Below are 15,163 nucleotides of genomic sequence, written 5' to 3'. Positions count from 1 at the left end.
ATTCTAAAATAGTATAAAAACTAAAAGAGAAACAGTGTACCTACCTTCATCATATGGCAATGGTAAATGTTTTATTATCTCTGGTGTCCACCAATAAGTATAACTATAAAATAAAATTTAAAAAAGGACCAGATGTAAAAGTTGGTTTTCTACAATTCACTGGATAAAAGAGTTTGTATGGTTTACAGTAAGATATTACCTCCTATTTCAATTCGTCTTTTTTCCTTTTAAAACCTGTTTGTAAAGCTTTTGGCACACAGTAGGTCTTCAAAATGTTAATTCCCTTCCCCAACCCTTCCTTGTTTCAACTATGGCACAGGTCTACAAAAATGTGATGAACGTATCTGAGAGTCAAGATGCTCTGATGCTACTTTCTTTTAGCCAAATAAGATTTGGATCTACTAAGCCAGGCTCCACCAGCTGCTGTTTCCTTCTCCCCAGGGACTGTGCCTGCAGTTACTCTGCCACCAGCTGAGTAGTGAAACCTTTACCGAAGACTTGCAACTGGGATTCTCTGACAGGTGCATTACTTTTCCTGCTTTGCTATCTCTGTTCACAACTGTAGGTTTAGTAAACTAAAACAGCTATGCAAAATCATTAAAGAATGAATTGGGGAAAAAGACAAGCTCCCTCAGAAAACAGTTCCTACTAATTTTTAACTGTAAATATTCACTACTTGATTACATAGGCCAGAGTAAGGGCAGGGAATTTCAACTGTTCGGATTTCTGCTCAAACACTCGTTAGCTAAGAGTAAAGAATCTAAAAGAATCTTGAATTGCCTTCTCTCTAAACAATGAATTTGATTCTAAATCAATTCTGATGGAATGGATATTCAAGGGGAAAGTATTATATTAAAGTTAACAAGAGCTAGGAAGGGGAATGATGGAAATACTATAAAGAAATTTAAAAACAAAATAGAATTTCAAAAGGTTCAGAAAAAAAAGACTGGTCAATAATTCTAAAAAGAGAATTTAATAAAAATGAAGGAAACTTTCTAAAAATAAAATGCTGACACATTTTTGAATAATCCAATTATGAGAAATGGGAGAGTATCATAATGAAACAGGCGACAAAGGGAACTCCCCAGTGAGCTTGGATTTATAAAGGATCTGTGCTAGAGATGGTAAGCGGAATACATAACCAAGGATGATGGGAAACAAAAAAAGGAACATGAAATCTAATGAATACCAGAAGAGGCATCTAAAGTTTTCCTTTAGACTAAAGTTATGCTTTGGAGCAGTGCTTCTCAACATTCAACACACAAATGAATCACTTAGGGATCTTGTTAAAAGGCACATTCTGATTCAGTAGATAAGGTCTGAGATTATCTGTGACCTACTCCCAGGGGATACCTAAGAAGCTGGTCCACAGACTGCTTTTTTGAAAGCAAGGCTTTAAAGCACAAAAGAAACAGATAAAAGATAGGTCTGCTGTCTGTAATCATTCAACATTTATTAAGTACCTACTAGGTGTGAGACAGTGCTCTAGATATTAGAGATGCTGTGTTAAAATAATGATAGAGAAATTAGCACTGCTCAATTCCATTGTGGTTTCTATCTTCACCTGCCCTGACAAACTTCATGCTAGAAAGAGGAAAATACAAGATTAGTGGGAATCACAGCCAAGAGACAGAAGGAAGCAATAGAGCAGTTCAAGTGTCTTTGTGCAGTTGAGTCAATAATCTTTTAAGGAATAATGAGGAATGGAACTGATACTGGAAATGGGCTAATGTAGTCTCAGTGATCAAAAGTGAGAGGGTGACGGGAAACGGACTTTGGCCCAGTGGTTAGGGCGTCCGTCTACCATATGGGAGGTCCGCGGTTCAAACCCCGGGCCTCCTTGACCCGTGTGGAGCTGGCCATGTGCAGTGCTGATGCGCGCAAGGAGTGCCGTGCCACGCAAGGGTGTCCCCCGCGTGGGGGAGCCCCACGCGCAAGGAGTGCGCCTGTGAGGAAAGTCGCCCAGCGTGAAAAGAAAGAGCAGCCTGCCCAGGAATGGCGCCGCCCACACTTTCCGTGCTGCTGACAACAACAGAAGCGGACAAAGAAACAAGACGCGGCAAATAGACACCAAGAACAGACAACCAGGGGAGGGGGGGGAAATTAAATAAATAAATAAATCTTTAAAAAAAAAAAAAAAGTGAGAGGGTGAGAGATTCTAAAAACTATATAACAGTGTGTGTGATGTCAGGCCTGGCAAGATAATAGAATGAAATATCAGGTAGAGATGTGTAGTGAGCAGCCCAAAAAGATGACTGGTGAATTCCAGGAATCCATATATATTCGCTAAAACAAATCACACTAGGCGAATCCCCTTTTCTTTTCTAAGAGATTCAGGTGGTCAGATCAGAGGAATGAAAAGGGACATGGGCTACTTAATTAACAAGCGTGTGTCAACATTATAAAGATTGTGTTTTAGCTCTTCATTAACAGAAGAGATAATCTATTAACGTGAGACCAGGCCATAAACTGTTTTTGTTTTGTTTGAATATTACTAAACTGTATCTCCCCTAAGCAAGATAAAGAAATTAATGATACTTTTTTTTAAAAGCCCAGCTCCTCTGCTGAGATGGTGAATGAGAGCCCAGGACAGGGGCGAACTACATAACCTCCACCACTGGGTACATCTATCCAGAGGAGGAATGGCCGCCCAAGACAGAAACCTGCTTTGGGACCAGTGATGAGAGAATGGGAGATTACAAGCTCATGCCCCTTCCTCCTTTGCATATAATATCCAGTAGGTCAGCTTCTTTTTTCTTTTTCAGTGCCTAGTATTAAGAGTACTCAATTCCACTGAATCACATAGGAAGATTAGGAAGGATTAAAAAAGATTGTCCATAATTCCCTTAGCTAACTTAGCCCTCAACAACATATCTGGATTTTAGCAAAGCAATCAGTATTTGTGAAGAAGAGAGAAATATGGGCAAGAGGACAGTTTAATTAAGTGGACTTATAACTGTTTAAATTATTCCAACCAGAAAGCACTAAACTAGAGGTTCTTAACAAGGGGTCTGTGAGCCTGAACTGAAATTCGAAAAAACATTATTCTTGTGGGGACCTACTGGTGTGGGTGTGATATATTCATTAAATAATACACAGTATAGTGTGAATTTAGTAAGGGGTCTGTGGTATTCACCTGACTGGCAAAGGGGTCCATGGACAAAAAAGGCTAAGAACCCCTGCACTAAACCATGTGAAGGACGAAGGAATTGTCTTGTGAGATACCACAAGCCTCTGCATTCAACCCAATTCTATTTAACCTTTCTGCCAAAGACTAGTATTTCAATCAAGATGGCCAGTTTATTAAATCTGAAGAAGTTACCAGCTAGAAGTGATGGGTAATAAAAAGAATACATATTTAAATACTTTAGAAGAAGGCAAGGCATAGATGATAAGTAAAAATAATTCACTGAACAACTCAATTAGATTCAAAATCAAAATGTAAAAATCTCAACTGACTAAAATAACTGTCAAATTCAACGTGACAGAATTCAATGTAGATAAATGTGAAGGTCTAAACTGAGGTTCAGGAAGATCAAATTACATGAAAAAAAAAGGTGTAGATATAGTGTTGTAGCCAGACATGTGAAAAAGCCTTGGGAGTTCTCACTGACAGGAAGTTCAGAAATTTAACATTGGGATGACTATTGAAAATAGTTAAGGGAAGCGGACTTGGCTCAATGGATAGAGCGTCCACCTACCACATGGGAGGTCTGCAGTTCAAACCCCAAACCTCCTTGACCCGTCTGCAGTTGGCCGACACGCAGTGCTGATGCAAGCAAGGAGTGCTATGCCACACAGGGTATCCCCCACTAGGGGAGTCCCATGTGCAAGGAGTGCTCCCCGTAAGGAGAGCTGCCCAGCGCGAAAGAAAGTCCAGCCTGCCAGGAGTGGCGCCACATACACAGAGAACTGATGCAGCAAGAAGACGCAACAAAAAGAGACTACAGATTCCTGTGCCGCTGACAAGAATAGAAGCAGACACAGAACACACAGTGAATGGTCACAGAGAGCAGACAACTGGGGGGGAGGGGAAGATAAATAAATCTTAAAAAAAAAAGTAAAATTTAAAAAAAAGATGAAAAAGGAGTTTAAGTGAAATGACTATAGGCTAGTTTAATAAAGGAAATAATTTTTTTAAAAAAAGGAAAATAGTCAATGTGATCTTAAGCTTAATGATAAAAAATAAGAGTATCCAGAACAAGGGGAGTACTAGTCCCACACAAGCTGGAACAAATCAGACTAAACCCAGACCATTCCTGGACCCAGTTCTGGGCACCAGTTTAAAAAGAACACTCGCAGAGCAGAACATGCTAAAGGGACTTGAAACTGAGGAATCTGAAAATATGGGGAACAGCTGAGGAAACTGGGGCTCTTTAACTCAGAAAAGAGGTTTTGAGAGTGCATGAATTCCACCTTCAACTAAGGGAGTATTATTCCAAATGCTCAAGGGACTTGAAACTTTAGTATATGAGGAACAGCTTAAGAAACGGGGGCTCACAGAAGAGGTTTTGAGAGTGCAGAATTCCACCTTCAACTATTTAAAGGGCTACCAACTGGATGAGGAAACAGTGCTCTTAAGGTCTCAATGGGCTGATCTAATCAAGTTACAGAGAAATATCTCAGCCAGCAGGAGGAGGAGCTGTGTAAGTGAACTATCCCAGAACAACTGCCTCCTCAACCGGCGACTTCTGGCGCTTGTCCAGCAGTGATCCGACAACCTCTCCCTGGGGAGACAATGCAGATTCACGGATCAGGCAGTGAGCAGGGCTGGGGAACCTCCCAACTCTAAGAGTAGATAATTAACTCCAAGAGCTGATAATTAATTAGATAATTCATGATTACTATCTGTAAACATTTGGGGACATTATAAACACTGCTTCAGTAAATGTCATCTTAAACAGTGTATAACTTATTAACCTAATTCAGAACAAATCTTCAGTTAGTGGTTTTGAGCAGATCAATACATGTGGGATACTGAGCAACAGAAAGTCACCTCAAGAAAACCTCATTTGGATGAACTCTAGGCAAAGCTAGGTTTATTTCCCCTTCCCTTACTATATAATAAAAAGTATTTCAGAGTAAATCACTGGTAACTATAGTAAAAAATACAGGTGGCTGCCATGCTGGGAAACACATGTGAACACATAATTAAAGGGTTTACTGATATATTTAATTTAGAAAAATAATATCTAAATTCCTAGATTTTAGGCTGTCCTGCATGATTTTTAATAAACATTAACAACTAGGGAATGAAATCTCCTTAAAGAATAATAATGGGAGCAGACGTGGCTCAAGTGGTTGAAGCCTGCTTCCCACATGGGAGGTCTTGGGTTCAGTTCCCCAGTGCCTCCTAAAAATAAAAAACAAACAAGCAAGCAAACAAACGAAAAAATAACCACTCGGGAGTTGATGTAGCTTAGTGGTTGAGCACCAGCTTCCCGTATACAAGGTCCCAGGTTCAATCCCCAGCCTCTGTACCTTAAAACAAAACAAAACAAAACAGTAATAACAATACTAACAGCTACTGGATTTGCTATGTGCTAAGTATTTTTTTTAAAAATATGCACTACTTCCTTTGATTCTCAGAAAAAACGAAAAGTTAAATACTATCACTGTTCTCGTTTTATTGATGTGGAAACTGATTCAGTTAAGTGACGTGCCCAAGGCTGCCCAGCTATTATGCTGTGACAGTGTGGCTCCAGAAAGCCTGAATTGAGTGGTAAGGGTTATGGGAAGGGTTATCTGCCCCTGGGGTTACCACTGCTCTAGTTTCCTGTCTTCACCAGTGTCACTGAGAGTAGATTGTACTTCTTGGGAGAAAGATCACTGGAATCCAAAGTAAATGCTGCTTAGAAGCCACACTTGTAAAACTACAGAGTTCTGTATTCTCTCCACATTCACAGGAAGCACTCAAAAATGACACTGATGATTTGCTTTATTTAGGGAAAATGAAAAACACCAATTGCTACCCACAATTTCCCAAGCCTACTATCAGGACACCACCACTAAACTCCACAGGGCAAACATGTACTAAGTCTGACCAGTTTAGGCTATATGATTATTTTCAAAAAGAAAAGTATTTCATATACAAAATACCATCAAATCTAAATGTAAATAATAGACAAAGAAAGATACCTCCTTCTTATTGGTGAAAGTCTCATGGTATTCTTATGGTGCAAATAGAAATCTGTTGGGAGTTCCCAGAGATGAGGTTTCCCTTCAGTGGGATGGAAAACACCCAGGAAGAGATTAATGGAATCTTGTCTATCAGCATCTAAAAAGCAAAAATAAGTATTTCAGGAAACCAATTACTGATTTCACAGAGAATAATGACACAACTGTGTATTCACAGAACCTATCTCTGAAAACAAAAGTAGTACTTATACTAAAAAGTCATGCACAAAACATATCCTCTAAAATACCAAGATTTTGTGCAGAATTTAAAACTCCCTTAAAAGGGAAACGGACTTGGCCCAGTGGTTAGGGCATCCGTCTACCTCATGGGAGGTCCGCGGTTCAAACCCCGGGCCTCCTTGACCCATGTGGAGCTGGCCCATGCACAGTGCTGATGCACGCAAGGAGTGCCCTGCCACACAGGGGTGTCCCCGCATAGGGGAGCCCCACGCGCAAGGAGTGCGCCCCGTAAGGAGAGCCGTCTGTCGTGAAAGAAAGTGCAGCCTGCCCAGGAATGCCGCCGCCCACACTTCCCGTGCTGCTGAGGACAACAGAAGCGGACAAAGAAACAAGACGCAGCAAACAGACACAGAAAACAGGCAACCGGGGGAGAGGGGGGAAATTAAATAAATAAATAAATCTTTAAAAAAAAAAAAAAACTTGCTTAAAAATGTCTCCTTTTTGCTCCATACCTTTCATAACAGAGAGGACAGTGACTACAAACTGCTGCTTGAATTTTATTGAGGCAAACTCTTAAAATCTTTAAGAACTACCTTGGATATTGATCTTAATTTTAAAGTGTTTGTTTACCTGAAACAAGGACATCTTTACTTTATTGCAAAAATAAGCAGAGACTTCACAACTCAAATGACCCAATTCCTATCCTAATTCTATTGTACAACCTTGAACAGGTCAGTTTGCCTAGTTTGTACTTTTAATCCTTGAAAAGAGATCTTTCCATTTATTTAAAAGAGACTACATTCACAACATTTTCTGGCCCCCTCATCTGTGAGCCTAGACCATTCTCTCTCTTTTTTAAATATACTTTTTTATTTTTAAAGATTCTTAGATTACATAAATGTTACATAAAAAACGTAGGGGATTCCTATATGCCCTGCTCCCTCCCCCTCCCACACTTTCCCACATTAACACCACCCTTCATCAGTGTGGTATACATTTGTTATGATTGTTGAAGACATTTTGGAGCATTGCCACTAAGCATGGATTATAGTCTACATTTAAGTTTACACTCTCTCCCACACAATTTTGTAAGTTATGACAAGATATACAATGGCCTGTATGACAAGACCATTCTCCTTCGAATTTGATAATGAAAGCAGAGGGGGCCCAGAACAAACAGCCTCATTTTAACTGTCCAACCACTCCCAAATTAACTTTTCTAATATAGAACTAAATAAAACTGACTACATGTATTTTACTTCCTTTTCCTAATTATATTTTGGTAAACATTCTAATGAGCACAGAAATAGTCTCATGGACCACTCTTACTCTTTTACATTTTCGCCTCCCTAGCATTCTTCATTTCCTTCCCTTCATTTCCTTCTTTCCATTCTTGTCTCAGAGACCTACATATTCAAGTTTGGGGTAGATATCCATAATACAAATAATAACCTCTTTCTGCAAATGAGTATAGGACTAAAGAGCACAGTAGAAATGACTGATTTTCAAACAAGATAACATCATAAAATCAATTTTCTTCCAACAGCTATAATGAACACAGATATATCTGAAATTTGCAACATTGTTTTCACTGGGTTATTTGGTCATTTCAGCAGAAGAAAATAAGTATGGTACATCAAATATGTATTCCAGTTATTAGTATTTTGACAGGAAGCACACCATTAAAAGAATACTTACCTTTCAGGCTAAAAGTAATATATGAAAGGGATATGTTTATATGCTGAATATATCTAGGGCTTTTTTTTTTTCGCCCTTTGTTGAGAGAAAACACCAAATATTAAATAAAGCAGATCCCAATTTGCACCCTTTTTGCACAATACGAAAGTTAATAATAATCTTCTTATGATAATTACCTTCTTTATGCTTCTTGAATAGCTTTAATGATACATAATACCTCAAAATATCCTAATAGCATCTAGAGAAGTTTCCCTCTTCTTAGCCATGTGCTCAAGGAGTTCCTTTGATCCATTAAATCTAATATTAGCCTCCTTCAATTTTTAGCAAGCATGGTCAAATGTAAGATGTGAGAAACAAAATGAAAGAAAGGATATTCCTTCAATGGATCATAATGAATACTTCTTGAATGTACTGCTGCTGTTATAACTGAAAATAGCTATTGTATTTAAGGTCACTTCCTAAGCTTCAAGAGTCTAAGGATCTTCTCCTGGTTACCTTTAACTAAAAAAGACAGTCACTCCCAGAAGGATGGTACTACTTTGTATAGTCTCCTTATCATTAGTGAAAGCTGTTTATTGAGCTTAAAACATGTAGGTTCTCTGTAGTTTGGAAACCAACAGGGAAAAATTATTACCTACTTTAATGCTCAATAATATTTTAAAAGAAAAATGAGTAGGCACCATACAAACTCTATTTAATTAAACACTAACCAGTTTCATTAGTCACTAAATTTAAATAGTATCACTATATGAAAACAGATCAGGGTTGGATAGAATAATTCTTTCTAATTAGTCAAAAATTTATTTTGGAACTAGAATATCTTTTGCCCTAGCATTAAATTAAGTTTGTGATAAAGTGACCTCTGAAATCAGTAATGGAAGGGGAAATTATTCAATAAACAGTACTATTTAAAACTGGGGGGGGGGGATGAAGTTAGATCCCTATCTCATACCATACCCTACAATAAATGCCAATTAAATGTAAAAGAAAACTCAGAAAAGAACTGAAAGAAATTTTAATTGAGGGTCTATCTTACCACCTGATCTCAGGAGTGGAGGAGACATTTCTGAATATAAAAGTAAAGGAAGAAGCCATGATTTAAACGATTAATATATTTCTACACAAAATGCTGAAAAATCTGTCAAATGTAGAAAAAGGTAAACACAAAGAGGAAAACATGGGTTATCTGTTACAGACTAAAGGTTAATATTCTGAAACATTTGTTTTAATATATTTTCAGAATATCAAATAGGAAAGACAAAGATTAATCACTCTACTAGAATGGAAATATGCAATTTCAAAAGAAATGGAAATGAACAGTGAACATCAAAAAGTTCAGCTTTACAAGGAAGGCATCAAACAAGTGCAAATTAAAATAACATACATTTTCTAACTTTTAAGCTGGCAAACTTTTCAAAATGGGCATTCCCAATACTTTGCTGAGGGGAGCATTAACTACCATATCCTTTTTGAAAAGCAATTTAGTAATAACTTTCAAAAACCTGAAAGATATTTATGCCCCGTGACCTAATAAATATGCTTTGGAATTTTCTTAAGGAAAGAAAGATATGCCCCCAAAGAGGTATATGTTCAAAGATGTTCATTTAGAAGGAATCTAAATGCGTAATATTAACAAATTGGTCAGCTAAATCAACATGCTACTAAAGGATAGACTACCATGAGACTACTATAAATCACAGTGTAGCAGAATATTTAAGGTCATAAAAATTATCACATTATCTAGGAGGGCAAAAGCAGGTTACAATTTACATGTAACATTAAAAAAAAAAAAAAGGATTATGTCCTCCTATAATCCTCCTAAGTATTAACAAGGGGCTATCTCTGGAGATTTTATGGTCCACCCCGCCCCCCAAGATGGCTTCTTCGTCTGCTGGTTTTTTCCGCTCATTGTCTGCTTGCTTTGTCTGTTCATTGTGTCTGCTCATCTTCTTTAGGAGGCACCAGGAACCAAACCCAGGACCTCCCATATGGGAGGCAGGCACCCAACTGTTCAAGCCACATCCATTCCCTTTATGGTTAATTTTTTAGCTTTACCGTATTTTCTTTAGTGAACACATATCTCTTTCATAACTGAAAAAAGCAAGCCATTTATTCCAAAACCTACCATGTCTCAGTCAATAGGGAGATTGAGTGCGATATCATAGAGGTGAATTTCAAGGAGGGAGTGGTTAATTGTTATAAAAAGGTGCTGAAAGGTTGAGTAAGATGAAAACAGCAATGTGGTCACTGGATTTGGCAATGTGGAGGTTGCTGATGGCCTTGACAAGCACAATTTTAGTGGCAATAATGATGGTATATCCACAATGGAGCAGATAAGAGAGAATAGAATCTGAAAGAGAGGAAACAGGAATACAGACAACTCTTTCAAGGGGTTTAACTTAGGAGAGCAGAGAAATAGGACTATAACTGGAAAGGGATATGGGATTAAAGATAGATGGAAAGGTTAGATGGAAAATACTAGCATTTAGGCCAATGGTAATGATGCAGTAGAAAGGGAGGAAATGGAGATGTAGAAAAATGAGCACATAATTACAGGGGAAAGCAACACGTGATCAGATCCAGATCACAGTGGAGGGGTTAGTCTAAAATGGGACATGGAATAATATCATGACTTTAAAATGCTGTTTGACCTAATGTAAGGGGGAAATGGAAAGGAGAAATGAGTTTATATGGCTACGAGTCTCTAAAAAAGAGTCTGGAGGCTTTCAGAAGGATTGCCCTTAAGCACAACTGAGCAGAGTCTAAGAGACAGATAAAGTAGATACAACCCCAGGTATTCGTTCCTTTGAGGGCTAAAGAGACCCACGGGTTCTATGGTCATGGCAGATGGGGTTTACTGCCATATCAGATGGCCCTTCTTTGGAGCTGGTGTTTCTGCATGATGGAGCTGGACTCAGATGGGATCTCTTTGCACAAGACTTTCATGCTACTTTACTGGAATTGTAGTTGGTGTTGGGGTTTAAGATATATTTAGGGGATTTGAATCTCTGGACTGACAATATGATAGCCAGACCCTGAGCCCCAACAGACTTCAGCTCCTACAATCTGATTTATTGGACTCACCTCACTCAGCTAAGATGGAGTTGAAGAAGGACAACCACCACACCATGGAGTCTAGAGGGCCTACAATTGAAAGCAAGAGGATTGCATCCAGTATCCATGTGGAATCTGAGCCTCCTCTTGACATAGAGGTACAACGGACACAACCAATCCAAGGTCCACAGAGAAAAGATGGCATTGGAGTGGGAAAAGTGGACATGGTGGCTGATGGGTATGGGGAATGGCAGGAAGAGATGAGAGGTGGAGGCACCTTTGGGACTTAGAGTTGCCCTGGATGGTGCTTCAGGGGCAATCACCGGACATTGTAAATCCTCCCAGGGCCCACTGGATGGAATGTGGGAGAGTATGGGCCATGATGTGGACCATTGACCATGGGGTGCAGAGATGCCCAGAGATGTACTTACCAGGTGCAATGGATGTGTCATGATGATGGGAGTGAGGGTTGCTGGGGGGGGAGTGGTGGGGTGGGGGTGGTAGGGTTGAATGGGACTTCATATTTTTTTAATGTAATATTTTTACAAAATCAATAAAAAAATAAAAAATAAAAAATAAAATAAAATGGGACATGAATACCTCGACCATTTTAACAGAAATTAGAAAGTATGGGTGCAGATAAGGACAGGCTGTGAATCTGGTGGTGAGAAGAGGGAGTTCCCCTCCAATGACTTATATTTTCTCAATGAAACATGAAGCAAAGCCATCAGCAGAGAGAGGGGGTGTTAGAGGTTTAGGAAGAGAGAATAAGGCATGAAATTGTCATTTTGGAGGGTGGGAGAATGAACATTCTAGGGAAACATAGGTCTATAAGGCTGTTTTGAGTGTCCATTGGAGAAATGCAGTAAGTTTAAACTGAGAATACTAAGTGTAATGTCTTCTCCTGCTATGTTTAACTGTTTGGATGCAGTGTAGGTGATGGTAGAGTTTTCACCAGAGTTAGTAATGTTATTTTAAGGGTTAAAACATTTTTCCATATTATTTCTGCTACAGTCAAATACAGCTTATTCATTCTATACCTGTTGTTATTTGATGCAAAAGTAATGGTGGTTTTGCATTGTTGAAATGTGCCGTTTGATGGTTGCATATTCTTATATAAATGTGGTTATGTTATACATCATTTTAATGTGCATTTCTTGCTTTATGTTTTTTTGCTAATGACTTATTACCTCCTATTTATTTTATATTTGTTTTAGACTATGGAAGCGTTAGACAAAAAGCGAATTTGAGCTATTTTCTTATTTGAGTTCAAATGGGTTGTAAAGCAGTGGAGATAACTCGCAACAATGCATCTGGCTTGTGTAGCAGTTTGATATTATTGATGAATTCCAAAAAGAAATATTGGATTACGTTTGTAATCTGATCTGTACTTGGGCATGATTACAATTAGGGTGTTGAGGTCCCCCCCCCCCTTGGTGGGTGGGGACTCACAGATAAAAGGCATGGCGAAGAACAGAGCTGAGGGCTTTTAAGGTTGGACTTTTGATCTTGGAGTTTGATGCTGAAGCCTTAAGTTGGAGGCCCAGGAAGTGAGCTCACAGAGGAAAGGGAACCCAGTCCCAGGAAGAGAGCCCAGGAAGAAGCAAGCCTTAGGAAGAAAGGAACCCTGAACCTGGAGAGAAGCAAGACCCTGGAAGGGAGAAACCCAGGAAGCCTGAACCCTCACAGCTGTCAGCAGCCATCTTGCTCCAACATGTGAAAATACTTTGGTGAGGGAAATAACGAATGCTTTATGGCCTGGTATCTGTAGGCTCCTACCCCGAATAAACACCCTTTATAAAAACCAACCAATTTCTGGTATTTTGCTCAGCACCCCTTTGGCTGACTAATACAGCCTGGAACTGCTAATGAATGTATAGGGCAGTGATGGTTTAAGAAGTTTTGCAAAGGAGACAAGAGCCTTGAAGATGAGGAGCATACTGGCCAGCCATTAGAAGTTGACAACAACCAATGACCAAGAGGATTGAAGCTGATCTTCTAAACTACATGAGAAGTTGCCAAAGAACTCAAAGTTGACCATTCTATGGTACTTCCACATTTGAAGCAAACTAGAGAGGTGAAAAAGCTCAATAAGTGGGTGCCTGCCCATGAGCTAACCGAAAAACCAAAAAATCATCATTTTGAACTGTTGTCTTCTCTTATTCTATGCAACAATGAACCATTTCTCAATCAGATTGTGACATGCAACAAAAAGTGGATTTTGTACGACAGCTGGCAATAACCAGCTTAGTGGCTGGACCGAGAAGAAACTCCAAAGCACTTCCCAAAGCCAAACGTGCACCAAAAAAACGTCATGGTCACTGTTTGGTGGTCTGCTGCCAGTCTGATCCACTATAGCTTTCTGAATCCCGGCAAAACATTTATATCTGAGAAGAATGCTCAGCAAATCGATGAGATGCACTGAAAACTGCCATACCTGCAATTCTTCACTATGACAATGCCCAACTATACATCGCACAACCAATGCTTCAAAAGTTGAAAAACTGGGCTACAAAGCTTTGCCTAATCCGCTACATTCTACCTGACCTCTCACTGACTACCACTTCATCAAGCATCTTGACAATTTTTTGCAGGGAAAATGCTTCCACAACCATTAGGATGCCGAAAATGCTTTCCAAGAGTTCATCGAATCCTGAAGCATATATATATATTTTTAATTTCTCTCCCCTCCCACCCCCCCGCCCCAGTTGTCTGTTCTCTGTGTCCATTCGCTGCGTGTTCTTCTTTTTGTCTGCTTTTGTTGTTGTCAGCGGCACGGGAATCTGAGTTTCTTTTTTTGTTGTTGTTGCGTCATCTTGCTGCGTCAGCTCTCCATGTGTGTGGCACCATTCTTGGGCAGGCTGTACTTTCTTTCACGCTGGGCGGCTCTCCTTACGGGGCGCACTCCTTGCGCATGGGGCTCCCCTATGCGGGGGACACTCCGCATGGCAGGGCACTCCTTGCGCGTATCATCAGCACCGCGTGTGGGCCAGCTCCACATGGGTCAAGGAGGCCCGGGGTTTGAACTGCAGACCTCCCATGTGGTAGATGGACGCCCTATCCACTGGGCCAAGTCCGTTTCCCTGAAGCATAGATTTTTATGCTACAGGAATAAACAAACATTTCTCATTGGCAAGAATGTGTTGGGATTATAATGGTTTTGATTACTAAAGGTGTATTTGAGCTTAGTTATAATGATTCAAAATTCACCAACCAAATGTGATCTTGGAAGGCTATCTTACTATTTTTGACATCCTAACATGTTCTCAGGATGTTCCTTTACATCCCCGTCTTTCAACAGTGAGAAGAAAAGGAAAGAAACTTCCCTTTTTGACACCTTACAGCACTATCATAATGTTGGGTGAAGCCATCTCGACACTGTTTTCTGTAATGACTGCTTTCCTTTTGTGATGGGCTTTGAAGGTTTTAATCTGAGCTTTTTTCAAAACTATTAGAAAAGGACGTTTCATTTCCAGCATGCACACATACGCATATGCTTTCATTACAATTACATAACATACACACACACTTATACAACATATATATACATATGTATGTATGCATTATTAACTGCTGCAGGCATCCTATCATTCATTTTTCTTCTAATAGGATTTGAATTCAACAAGGTAGCAAGAAAATCTAAGCTTACAAAAATGTGAATGGGAAAAAAATTAAAAAGAGCTTAACAAAATCCTTAAAGGAGACAATAGCAAGGTGGCGGTGGAGTAAGGAGCTCCTAGAGTCAGCTCCTAATACAGGGCACTTAATAAACACCCAGAGCTATCTGGAGCTAGCTGAAGCACCTGTTTGGGGGGCTCCAGGAGACCAGAAGAGCATCCTGCAACATCCTTGAAGTAATAGAATGAGGAGACTGCTCACCTGCAGAGAAGATTCGTAAGTAGAGCACTCCACCCCATGAAGGCTAGTGCCCATCCTCCACTGGAGGCACAAGCCACCTCAGGAGCTGTTCCATGGTTGGAATTGAAAGCTCCACTTCCCAAAAACAGGGGAGGAAGAGATGGATGGGCACTGACTTCAGCTACTGATAAGTAAA

The 15,163-nt window shown here is 39.6% G+C and overlaps 1 protein-coding gene across 4 annotated transcripts in view; it reads right to left on the bottom strand.

Moving 5' to 3' along the window:
- FIG4 (FIG4 phosphoinositide 5-phosphatase) overlaps window positions 1-15,163 on the bottom strand; it is a 143,664-nt gene that overhangs the window by 55,713 nt on the left and 72,788 nt on the right. For all 4 annotated transcript variants that reach the window (XM_058307276.1, XM_058307278.2, XM_071218628.1 and 1 more), the window contains 2 exons: window positions 6,139-6,277; window positions 45-103 (listed from right to left, as the gene is read on the bottom strand). In XM_058307276.1, coding sequence (XP_058163259.1) covers window positions 45-103; window positions 6,139-6,277 — 198 coding nt within the window. The remainder of the gene's footprint in view (window positions 1-44; window positions 104-6,138; window positions 6,278-15,163) is intronic.

This window comes from Dasypus novemcinctus, chromosome 11, assembly GCF_030445035.2.
Source record: "Dasypus novemcinctus isolate mDasNov1 chromosome 11, mDasNov1.1.hap2, whole genome shotgun sequence".
Classification (NCBI taxonomy): domain Eukaryota; kingdom Metazoa; phylum Chordata; class Mammalia; order Cingulata; family Dasypodidae; genus Dasypus; species Dasypus novemcinctus.
The sequence above is the reverse complement of the archived record's forward strand: the minus strand, read 5'-3'. Positions and strand labels throughout refer to the sequence as shown.